The sequence below is a fragment of the Pinus tabuliformis genome, chromosome 8 (assembly GCF_031772625.1).
Source record: "Pinus tabuliformis cultivar Carrire ecotype Pingquan chromosome 8, CPIR1, whole genome shotgun sequence".
Lineage (NCBI taxonomy): Eukaryota > Viridiplantae > Streptophyta > Pinopsida > Pinales > Pinaceae > Pinus > Pinus tabuliformis.
Genome location: NC_142294.1, coordinates 183,049,971 through 183,062,469, shown reverse-complemented (window position 1 = coordinate 183,062,469; position 12,499 = coordinate 183,049,971). Strand labels below are relative to the sequence as shown.

Below are 12,499 nucleotides of genomic sequence, written 5' to 3'. Positions count from 1 at the left end.
TTCCTTTTTTTTTTGATATGTTCTTATCGTCATGGGGTGGTTTTCGACCGTTGTTCTATGCAAGGTTTACAAGTAAACCTTGGATTCGCTCACATTTTCTCTCCTTCATTTCCCTCCATTTACCAGGTAGCTTACTTAGCTAATCTTCCTTTTTATGACTTATTGCAGGTCAGGAATCTAGAAGAAATGACTGTTGGAAATAATACTGAGAGGGGGGGTGAATCAGTATTATATAATTCATTTAATAAATCTTCTTTATTTGTTCTTTGAATTATTTTTGCATGTCAGTACCATAAAATAATGAACATGAACAAAAGAAACAGATAGTCACACCAAAGAACACAAGATGTAAGGTGGAAACCCAATGTGGGAGAAAACCACCTGCTGCAATATGTCTCTATCTTCTTTCAAATTAGAAACTCCTTTTACAATGGTTTTGTACTGGTGCAGTCCTTTACCAGTACGCAGGCTGCAACCTGCAGAGAGCTACAACTCTCTCTCGTTTTCCAGTCTCTCCTGGAAGGGAGCTACAACCCCCTACTTCTTTTCATACAAGGACCACTTTTCATAAATTTTCAAACTAGATCCATAAGCATCAATTGATCATCAAGTGTAAGAGAATTACCCAATCAACTGTAGTAACCAGATCAACAATAATAGGACCAAACCCAGAACACAACAGTGATAAACAAAGATTTTAAGAGAAGGAAGCACCCTGCTCAACTGCTAGCCTGATTCCGGACTCACCCTGCTCAACTGCTAGCCTGAGTCCCGGAATCACCCTGCTCAACTGCTGGCCTGAGTCCCTGGACGCACCCTGCTCAACTGCTAGCCTGCGTCCCGGACGCACCCTGCTCAACTGCTAGCCTGCGTCCCTCGCACTGAGTCTATTGAACTGCCTACGTCCCGGCGCACCTGAACCCTTACTGCACCTACGTCCCTCCGGGCATAGATGATTTCAAGACTTCAGAAGTAACCCAGACAATCAGATCCACAGATCTGAACATGCGCCAAGAGATCTCGGTCCATTAATAGATTCGCCTTGATTAGATCTAGACCAGATCTCACCCCATAAGATATTCAACAAAGACATACTCAAACCAAATGATCTCCTTTGCTTTATATAGGCAAGCTCCTCCTCAAATCAAGGAACAATACCACGAGCCGACACCTTAAAAACACAATACCGTCGGCTAGATACCAGGAGTAAATCACAAGAAACCCCCACGTGTGCTTTTCTCTGCCTTAAAAAGTGTGCACTGGGTGGACGCACCTTCTGAACGGCTGGACTGCGTCCCTGGACGCGGTCTATGCATGGATTACCTGCGGGTACGCACTTTCTGAAAGGTGTACCTGCGTCCTTCTTAAATTTTTCAATAAATTAAGAGCTGATCATCAATCTTTGCTGCTGACATGAAGAACAGCGATCTACCACCTGAATGGGTTGCCATCAAGGACAACACCTGAACCATAATGCCAACAATGACGCTGCTAACGTGTCCAAGGTTATTATTCCAGAACTTAAATAGTTTTGTGCAATTCTTGCTCGCATCCTGCCTGAAAATCTGTGACGCTGTGAGACTAGTTTGGAATGAATTGACTCTTCCTTGCAGGTAGCCGTTGCTACTGCCTTTATATTGCCTTCTTTCCTTACTATCATTTTTCTCACTATACTAAAATTTTTCATGTTATTTGTGGCAAGCGTGCTACTATGAATGAGCACATGATCAACCCTTGGCGTTGTTTCTCCACTATTTAATGTTACATAGTTTCGTAAATAACTACTTTTTGTTGGTATGGGTTTTAATTTCCTTGGAGAAGATCATTAATGAAACCCCTATAGTATTTGCAGGTAATGAATAAAGTGTCTTGTTCCATTTTATGGTTTTCCATAATTTCTGTTATGTGAGATTCATTTCACCTTCATTATCATTCAATGATTTATGCTTAGATTTAAATCAAGTTTTCTTTTTCACAACGGTAACGAAAAAAATAAAACATTTTCGTTAAAATGAGGCAGTGCGCGTGGTTTGTAGAGATGTTGTTATCTCCTCTTCTCTGGCTCAATACCTGCATGTGTCATGCGGAATTCATAATGAGTAGACCCTTGTAATAGTGTTCAAACTTGTTGTCGGAGATTCTTGAAGACCGGAACATGTATAAAAAAGTATTTCACTGATTCCATAAAGAACCTTTCCCAACATCACCCCATTTTTCTTATGTGAAAGGAATGTATGCGGGGGAACCCTCTCTTGCTCAAGCGATGCTTGTATTAGGTAAATTGGGAACGAACTTGGAAAATATATAGATCGGAGAGAGCGCAAGGGTGGACAATTCACCTACACTGAGATATGTGTCAAAGTGGACTTTGAGAAGGTTCTCCCAACCATAATATTCTTAACAATGGGGAACTGGAAGCACTGTGAGATCCTGGAATATGAACAAATCGCACTTAAGTGTAGTATCTATCATGAGCACAACGATTTGGACAGGGATTGCAAGAAAGCACTGTCTAAAGCTCTAGAGAAACCACAATCAGTACAAGGTGACCAATCATGTCAATGGCAAACACATTAGAAGGGAGGAAACAAAAAAGGACAAGCCAATAATAGGAAACCATATAGAAATGAGGGTGCATCAAATTCAACAAATCCATTTAGGGTTCTTCAATCTTCTGAGGCTACCTAAATGAGTTCCATTTCTGTGTTGAGACTCTGTTTTATAGCTCACACTTGTAACAACCATTTGAAGACATAATAAAGAGGTCAGCATTGGAATCCATATTGAGTAGACCCTTGTAATAGTGTTCAAACTTGTTGTCGGAGATTCTTGAAGACCGGAACATGTATAAAAAAGTATTTCACTGATTCCATAAAGAACCTTTCCCAACATCACCCCATTTTTCTTATGTGAAAGGAATGTATGCAGCGGAACCCTCTCTTGCTCAAGCGATGCTTGTATTAGGGAAATTGGGAACGGACTTGGAAAATATATAGATCGGAGAGAGCACAAGGGTGGACAGTTCGCCTACACTAAGATATGTGTCAAAGTGGACTTTGAGAAGGTTCTCCCAACCATAATATTCTTAACAATTTGGAACTGGAAGCACTGTGAGATCCTGGAATATTAACAAATCCCACTTAAGTGTAGTATCTATCATGAGCACAACCATTTAGACAGGGATTGCAAGAAAGCACTGTCTAAAGCTCCAGAGAAACCACAATCGGTACAAGGTGACCAATCATGTCAATGGCAAACACATTAAAAGGGAGGAAACAAAAAAGGACAAGCCAATAATAGGAAACCATATAGAAATGAGGGTGCATCAAATTAAAAAATCCATTTAGGGTTCTTCAATCTTCTGAGGCTACCTAACTAGATCTATAAGAGAATCAAGCAGAAGAAGATGAAGGAATAGCCGAGCGAAACATAGTGGTGAGTTCCATTTCTATGTTGAGACTCTGTTTTTGCGCTCACACTTGTAACAACCATTTGAAGACATAATAAAGAGGTCAGCATTGGAAGTTAGGACCAGGAGACGTAGCCAGAAAGTCTGGTGAACTCCTTTAGCAATTTTGCTTGTGTTGATGTGTCTGATTGTGTTTATATAATTGTTTAAGTGTCTATGTTATTCGCAATCTTATCGATCCATTGCAATAAGTAACATAGGCAACTTCACACATAGTCTGTAATACCTTTTATCAATTTCAAACAAAAAACACCTCTTTCTTCCACAAGAAAACCAAAGCTCGGGAATTCAAACAGAAGAAAGATAGAAGGAGGCCTTTCTTTCACCATTCAATTCAAAAATCATGGCTGAGGAAAAGGCTCTTCTCATGGAAGAGATCAAGGAGGAGGAAGTGACAGATGCAATATGGGCACTAGATCTAGATAAGGAACCCAGACTGGATGGCTTCTCCATAAGTTTTTATAGCTCCTCTTGGTTTTTAATTAAGGAAGTTTTAATTAGAATGCTCCATTGGGCTAGAATTAATGGGAAATTAGGACGAGGAACAAATTTTTATTTCCTAGCATTAAAATACGAAAGGAGTAAAATGCTTCAAATTTTAGCAGGTTCAGGCCCATTTCCTTGTGCAATGCATGGTACAAAATTATAACGAAAATAAATTCTAGGTGTCTAAAAAGGATCCTCCCTAGACTTATCTCAGAAAATATCTTGGAGTCCCAATTTCGTTGGGCAACCCAAACAAGGAAGATTGGGAGGAAGTCCTGCAAAAATTCCAAAAGAAAATTGTAGGTTGGGGAGCTTATTGGTTTAATTTGGGCGGGAAAACAATTCTGATCAAGGTCGTGCTCTCTTATCTTGCAATATATCCATGCTCAGGTTTGTTAGCTCCAAAATTTATATTAAATCGGATGAGTATTATGATTCAAAACTTTCTATGGCAAGGAGGGAAGAATAATGACAAAAATTTCCATCTCATCAATTCGAACGCAGTTCAATTTCAAAAGGAAATGTGGGGATTGGGAATTAGGAACCCTTTAGGTTCTAGGAAAACAGAGAGTATTGCAATCCATGCATTAACTTTTAGTGAGTTACATGAGTTAGCAAAATACAATCTAACAAAACAATTGGAGGAAAGTCCCTATTTAAGACGCTTTTTCCAAAAGAGCCTTTCCAGTTTTATGAGACAGAAATTCCCAATGCAAGATCCTAAATATTACTAATGATACCATAGCTATTATGAACTTGCAATTTCATAAAATTATTTACTTTTGAACTTTTAACTTTGTATTGCTGATAATCCACAAACATGAGGAGTATTCCTTTTTTATTATTTGCCCAGATCTAAAATTTCAAAATATTATTTATGTATATTGCTGATGATCCACAAACATGAGGAGTATTCCTTTCTTATATATGTATAATAACAATTTCAGGAGTATTCCCTTTTATATATGTATAATAATAACTGAAATTATTATTATTATATATGTATATTTAAAAGTTGAAATTGAAATTATTACAGGTCTAAATTTAAAATTTGAAATCTTATTGTTTGTAGTTTTATTTGAGAGGCTAATTATAATAAACTTATTTGTAATTTTTTTAATTGTTAATAGTGGGGTTCAGAAATTGCACATAGGCAAACATATCGAAATTGGTATTGTGCCTTGTGTCACTGTTTCTGCCACAAAACAAAAATAGTATCATTCATCCAGAATAAACATTGGCCTGACGTTCTTAATCCCGTTTCCAAATCCACTACTTCAGAAGCTGCATGCCCATAGTGTCACAGTCATTTTAATCGCCACCACCAGAACTTCCAGTATAACCAAACCTGCCACTACTACCCATTCTTCGAGGGACAGCGTTCATTCTATTGTGATTATCGTTGCCACGTCCGCCTCCGCCACGACCTTGAGTACATCCATTATACTGATTATCGTTGCCACGGCCTTGAGTCCATCCATTATACTGATTATCGTTGCCACGGCCTTGATTCCATCCATCATAGTGATTACCGTTGCCACGGCCGCCGCCACGACCTTGATTCCGTACATTATAGTGATTACCGTTGCCACGGCCGCCGCCACGACGTTGATTCCATCCATTAGCCGAAGAACAGTGATACCCCGGTGTATCTACGTTCTGATGGCCTAGAGTTGCAAAATTTCCTGCTCCGCCTATCGCCCATCCACGCCCACGGCCTCTGCCACCGCGACGCCCACGAACTTGAGTCCATCCGTTATCTAAAGAAGGATTATGATATCCCGATGTATCGGTGGTGTTCTGAGAGCTTAGAGTTGCAACATGTTCTTCTGATGTCCCCGTCGCCCATCCACGCCCACGCCCACGCCCACGACCACGACCACGCCCTCTGCCCCTGCTATTTTGTGTAGAATCTTCTCCAGGCTCAGGCTCATACTCATATTCATCACCTGAAACTTGTGGATTTAGCTCATCAGAATGATCTTCTCCCTCATGCTGATATTCCTCACCTGGAATTAGTGGCTTTACTTGATCTTGATCAGCATGGAGAGGTGATTGATAACCTGCAGATGATGTGTTGGGTTGTGTCCTAGATAGCGTAATTGATATCGTGGATACCTGTCTGGTCATTTCCAAAGTCGATAGGCCTTCTTCCAGAGGTTCCCAAATAGTGTTTATATCAGCAGAACCTGTTTCTGTATTCTGATGGAGTTCAGGGAATCTCATCTTTATCATCTCTGCAATTGTTACAGTCTTGCTTATTGCTCTTCCCATTCCCTTCAAGATAATGTGAGATGCACCTTTTTCTTCCAGTAATGCAATTGCATATCCAACGCACTTCCCGAGCATCCCCGCTGCCGTGATACGAATCTCGTTTTCGCTTTTAGGAACAGTGGGCCCGGAATTCTCCACTCTTCGATATTTATCCATGATGATGATTATGGCACCCTATTCCCTCCCTCTGCAACTTAAACAAATTCGCAAAAGCCACTGATATCCCAACGGAAAACACACAGTTAAGTTAATGGCACTGATATCCCGATAACATGAAGAACATTAGTTACCGAACAAACATCCAAAGAATAAACGATTGGCATAAAATATATATTTATGGGCACGGAACCATGGACGGCCGACTTCACTCGACCCGCATAATTAGAGGACGTATTTTGTTGGGGGTTGGAACTGAGGGAGTCAAGTACACCATAAGGCTTTGATGTTGATGTCATCTTTATAATGCGTTGGAAATAGGGTTTGAATTGAGTGGGAAAGGAAATAGGGTTTGAGTAGAGTTCGATTGCAGTTTTTGACATTACACAAGTTCATGAAAAATAAATGTTATTATTGTTTATTTAAAATGTGAAATTAGAAATTATTAGAATGAGATTCATATTATTAAAAATATATAGATATAAATGTGATTACATTTTGAAATTAATAATTAATTTTTTTTTATAGAGATTTTAGATGAATGGTATGATTAAAAAACTTTGAATTTTTGGAAATAATTATTAATTAAGGAAAATGACATAGTGTAAAAAGGAAACAAGAAATGAAAATAGGATACAGAGCTCAATGAAGATGAAATGAATATGAAGGAGTAGGGCATATAAGGAATAGGAAGGGAATGGGTTTATAGAATATGTTGATGGATAGTGGGTTTTCAAGAATGATTCACTTTATAGCCGTTTTATAGAAGGAATTAGGGTGTTTCTTGATTCCAAGAACTTGGCCTATGGGAGGAGTAATAAGGTGTAGATAGTAGAATTTTGGTCCCGTCTAAATGAATAAAATATATAGAATTGTGGGAGCCATGTGTCATTGTCTACTTAAAAGATGTGGCTATGCAATGTGTCACATAAGTGCTTTCTAAGGAAGGTGGAATCCATTCAACTATCTATGATAACGATGATGAAGAGTTAAGGAAACTCCTTGCTTATCATGTTCAATCATACATCCTCTTCACTGAACCCTTGACCCTCGTTCCAACTGTCCAATAATAAATTATACAATTCTTCATTTCTCTAATTATTATGTATTTCTGATTGACATTTTGTAATATTGGTTGTTTTTGCAAATTTAGAACAAGTGGATTTCCACATCCATATAGGACATACATACCATATTCTCAATGTTTTTAATTATAATCCTTTCTTGGTTGTGAATGGTTAATAATGGTTTCACTATCTATTTACGAGTTGTGATATCAATTAATATAACCTTAGTTAAAATTTAATGTTAACTTGAAAATCCTTTAAATATAAAACTTCTCGTGTTAAAGAAACCCATGCAAAAAGTAAATTGCATAACTTTTGTAATAGAAAAGAATAAAAGATCTTGTTGGCTTGAAAACTATTTTACTTTTCACAGTTTAATAAAATCAATATGCCCTCAAGCTATATGTGCTTGCATTATAGTTTGTGATAAATCTTAAGTGTTTATGTTATAGTTTTTGAGAAATCTTCATTGAAATTGAGTGTTTTCCCTTTTTTCTGTTTTAACCATATACCATTGCTTTCCGTGTTCATTCTTGTGCATCACATTTTCAAGCTCATAAAAATATTGACTCGGATCATATTTATTAAACGTTTGTTAATATAGAAATGAATTTCCAGAATGTGTATCTTATCGGGACACATACATATATAAGCTTACCCACAACATAGATACCTCATTCACAATGTTTTCAATTTTCAGTTTATTTTCATTTCTTTGTGTTTACAAGATGATATATAAATTGATATAAGTTTATTTAAACTTGAATTTTAACATAGTCCCCCATTAAATATAAATCTTATTGTATTACAAAACTAGTGCAAATAAGATGACCATTAAAATTGAATTTCTATACATTTTGTAATAAAAGAGAATGGGAAATCCATATACTCTTAGTGCCATTTTAAAAACTATCTAACCTTTTATTATGGATGCGGTCGCTTCCTAAGAGGTTGTTCCATCCTCCTCCCAAGTGTAATGCCTCGTTTAAGTCACTGCAGGTGCTATGCCGTGGGTGCATGTAAGAGTACAAGTGGAGTCTCTTCCTATAAATGGAATTTATGGGCCTCGTTTTGGAATATGAAGAGGTGAGTGCGAGTGGAGGTGAGGATAGACCCTCGACCCCGATCCGTTGTTTCCCAATTTCTCTCTCGGTGGATAATATTTTCTAGTTTGAAGAGGTGCTTTTGGTAAATAGAATTAACGTTGGTATCTGCATCAAGTGGTGCGACCTTTTCAGTCTTTTCACTGTAATGGTGTGTGGCTTCAGTCTCTCTAGAGTGCTGGTGAGAACGCTGTCGCCTGTTACAGGTATTCTATTCCAATGTTTTCTCTTGCATCACTGGTTTTGTAGGTTTGTTCAATTTCTAGGCCTGTTTGTGATATCGTGGGTAATTGTCTAGTCCTTGCGGGTAAGTTCTGTTGGTTGGATATCACTGGCTCCTGATTGGTTTGAGGTTTTGGGTTGCTTCGAGTTTGGTGGTATGATTTGAAGAAAGCTTGTTCTCTTGCCATTTTGTGAAATCTTTCAGTTCTTGGTGTTTGTTGACGGTGTTGCGCTGTTAGGGATTGATACACGCCTCTCTGTGTTATGTCAATGTTTGACGGGTTATTGTGTAATATTGTGTGTCATGGTTACGGGATGCAGTGATAGTGAGAAGTTGGTGGAATTTGCACCATTGGTGTGGAAATTCGGTGATGATATAATGGTTTTCAGGATTGGGGTTCACGGTTTTATGTCTAGTCCTTCATCTTGCTTTATAGGTCGAGGGTCTTCCAATTGTTTCCGTAAGTGCTCCCTCTTAGTTGTGCTCATGACTCCTATATAGAGAATGTGTAGCAAAAGGGGAGGAGGAGGCAATTTTACTGTGGCGAAGAAAAGGGTCCATCCTTTTTCCTACGACTCCGTGGACACTTTCTTTGATGTAGTTCCTCCTGAGGGGAGGAAAGAAATTCTAATGTTGGAATGTAAAGAGTCAGGGGATCGCCCGCATCACTCTGATTTTGAATTGGTTGGTGAATATATGAAATGGGCCCCTTCTCCTATAATATTCAAGAGTAGGCGACAACATTTTTTGATTTCTATGACTTTACATCAACAAATGGATACCCCGTTAGGACCGATTTTCAAAAACAGGCAGGTCAAAAATTATAATGTAATCTCCTCATTGGGGGACATTAAACACATGATTCATAATCAAAGGTTCTATTTAGAAAATCTGGATTCTTATTTACCTCGTGTTGAAGGCTTCCCTGTGAGTGACTCAGCCTCTGGTGATCTTATGGCCCCCGCGGATGATAGTGCACAAGCGCCGACTACTATACCTTCTTCTGATCATGAATATAGATGCATGGTTTTGCAATCAATTTTGGCATGCAAACTAAAACGTATGGCCTCTTCGAGGGGTTCCCAATTATATTTTGGTTGAGAAGTACCTTGTTTTGGAGAATATTTCTAGTTGCCAATCTAGTTAATTATGTGGACAGTTTTTTCTCTGTCACTTTTTGTGGTTATCGCCGTGGATGGATGGTGCTATCGATGTATCTTGTGTTTTATGGTTGGATGTCATATCTTGTTGTTTCTTTGGGCTATGAATTGCGGAATTGAGATTATGGCTCCCGGCGTTGTATTTGTGACACGCCTGTGCTTTACCTACAATTGGATATGGATAAATGTGTGTACGTTGGATAACCCTCTATTCATGCGGGATCCTATGTGTTGTGATTTTAATCGCGGTTGATATTTCTATGGATGTGCGCGCATTATGGCTAATTCTTGCTTGTTCTATGGTCCACTAGTACCGTTTGGTGGTTGATTTGTTCTTGTGGGTGCCTATACATTATGAATTTCGCGGCGGTGGATCTTTTTGTGGCTCTGGGAGCATTATGGAAACTTCCTCTTTATTCTGATGACCAATGACACTATGGTTATTTGGTTTATTCTCTGAATTGTGAAAATATATGGTTATGGAGATACACTCCCCTTTGGTAGTTGATGCTAGGTATTTCTTGCAATTTATACATCGTTATGTTGCTTCTTGTCAATGGAGAAGGGTGATACTTTCCGTGGCTTATTGGCATTGTGTTTTGAAACTTTGCTTATGTATCTATGATGGGACTGGATAGGTGTGTGTTGTTGTGTGTTGTTAAACTGAAGAGAGCAATACTCCTCCGCATCTTTGTTATATGGGGGTATTTGGGATCTTTCTCTTTCCTATGTATTTCTGGGTGGGACCTGAAGAGGATAACTTTGTAACCCTTTTTTGTTAATGAAATCCAAGAGGTTCAATTTACAAAAAAATAAAAATAAACACTATTTAACCTTTTATAATTGATAGAATAAAATTTTCATTACATAAAGTATATATACAATCTCTAGAATTTTATGCCAAACTAGATGAAAATCCCATTTGCAATGCCCATCACAAGTTTTTTGTTTTTGTTTGGTTCACCGTATCGGAGACCACCAGGTACATCCACAGAAAACCCACGCGTGTCTAGGCGAGCTGATTTTCGTTCATGTAGAAATTAATCCCTAGGAGCGAGCATGTCAATCTTGGAGGGACTGGAGCCTCGGTGGGGAGGATAAGAGCGACTCCTACCTACCACTCGAGCTACACCCACTTGACAACACCCATCGCAAGTACCAAAAATACAATTATGCAATGTATCAACGAAAGTCAAATTGCACAATTAATGAAAATGTTATACATTTTGAGAAATTATCATTAATATTGCCTCTTTTCCCTTTCATTTTTCTTAACCATATATCATCCCCTTGAAAGACGATTCACAATTATTATCTGTAATTCAAAAGGCGAGAGATCGTAAAAGTGTTTGTTTCAATGTATATGTAAATAATTTTACTTATTTTCCCGATCATTCAATTCTCGATTTAACATTGTCCAATTGATTAATATTAGTATAAAACCCATGCCCACGCCCACGCCCACGCCCTCTGCCCCTGCTATTTTGTGTAGAATCTTCTCCAGGCTCAGGCTCATACTCATATTCATCACCTGAAACTTGTGGATTTAGCTCATCAGAATGATCTTCTCCCTCATGCTGATATTCCTCACCTGGAATTAGTGGCTTTACTTGATCTTGAGCAGCATGGAGAGGTGATTGATAACCTGCAGATGATGTGTTGAGTTGTGTCCTAGATAGCGTAATTGATATCGTGGATACTTGTCTGGTCATTTCCAAAGTCGATAGGCCTTCTTCCAGAGGTTCCCAAATAGTGTTTATATCAGCAGAACCTGTTTCTGTATTCTGATGGAGTTCAGGGAATCTTGTCTTTATCATCTCTCCAATTGTTACAGTCTTGCTTATTGCTCTTCCCATTCCCTTCAAGGTAATGTGAGATGCACCTTTTTCTTCCAGTAATGCAATTGCATATCCAACGCACTTCCCGAGCATCCCCGCTGCCGTGATACGAATCTCGTTTTCGCTTTTGGGAACAGTGGGGCCGGAATTCTCCACTCTTCGATATTTATCCATGATGATGATTATGGCACCCTATTCCCTCCCTCTGCAACTTAAACAAATTCGCAAAAGCCACTGATATCCCAACGGAAAACACACAGTTAAGTTAATGGCACTAATATCCCGATAACATGAAGAACATTAGTTACCGAACAAACATCCAAAGAATAAACGATTGGCATAAAATATATATTTATGGGCACGGAACCATGGACGGCCGACTTCACTCGACCCGCATAATTAGAGGACGTATTTAGTTGGGGGTTGGAACTGAGGGAGTCAAGTACACCATAAGGCTTTGATGTTGATGTCATCTTTATAATGCGTTTGAAATAGGGTTTGAATTGAGTGGGAAAGGAAATAGAGTTTGAGTAGAGTTCGATTGCAGTTTTTGAGATTACACAAGTTCATGAAAAATAAATGTTATTATTGTTTATTTAAAATGTGAAATTAGAAATTATTAGAATAAGATTCATATTATTAAAAATATATAGATATAAATGTGATTACATTTTGAAATTAATAATTATTTGTTTTTTTATAGAGATTTTAGATGAATGGTAT

General features: G+C 38.3%; 2 protein-coding genes across 2 annotated transcripts; both read right to left on the bottom strand.

Moving 5' to 3' along the window:
• Nucleotides 1-5,266: 5,266 nt before the first annotated feature.
• On the bottom strand, nt 5,267-6,385 carry LOC149234738 (uncharacterized). Its single transcript, XM_089368360.1, has 2 exons — nt 5,965-6,385; nt 5,267-5,904 (listed from the first exon to the last, which is right to left on the bottom strand). Exons 1-2 carry the CDS (start codon nt 6,383-6,385, stop codon nt 5,267-5,269), a joined length of 1,059 nt encoding a protein of 352 aa, XP_089224486.1.
• Nucleotides 6,386-11,329: 4,944 nt separating this feature from the next.
• LOC149234737 (uncharacterized) lies at nt 11,330-11,950 on the bottom strand. Its single transcript, XM_089368359.1, has one exon. It carries the CDS (start codon nt 11,948-11,950, stop codon nt 11,330-11,332), a length of 621 nt encoding a protein of 206 aa, XP_089224485.1.
• Between the last annotated feature and the right edge of the window lie 549 nt (nt 11,951-12,499).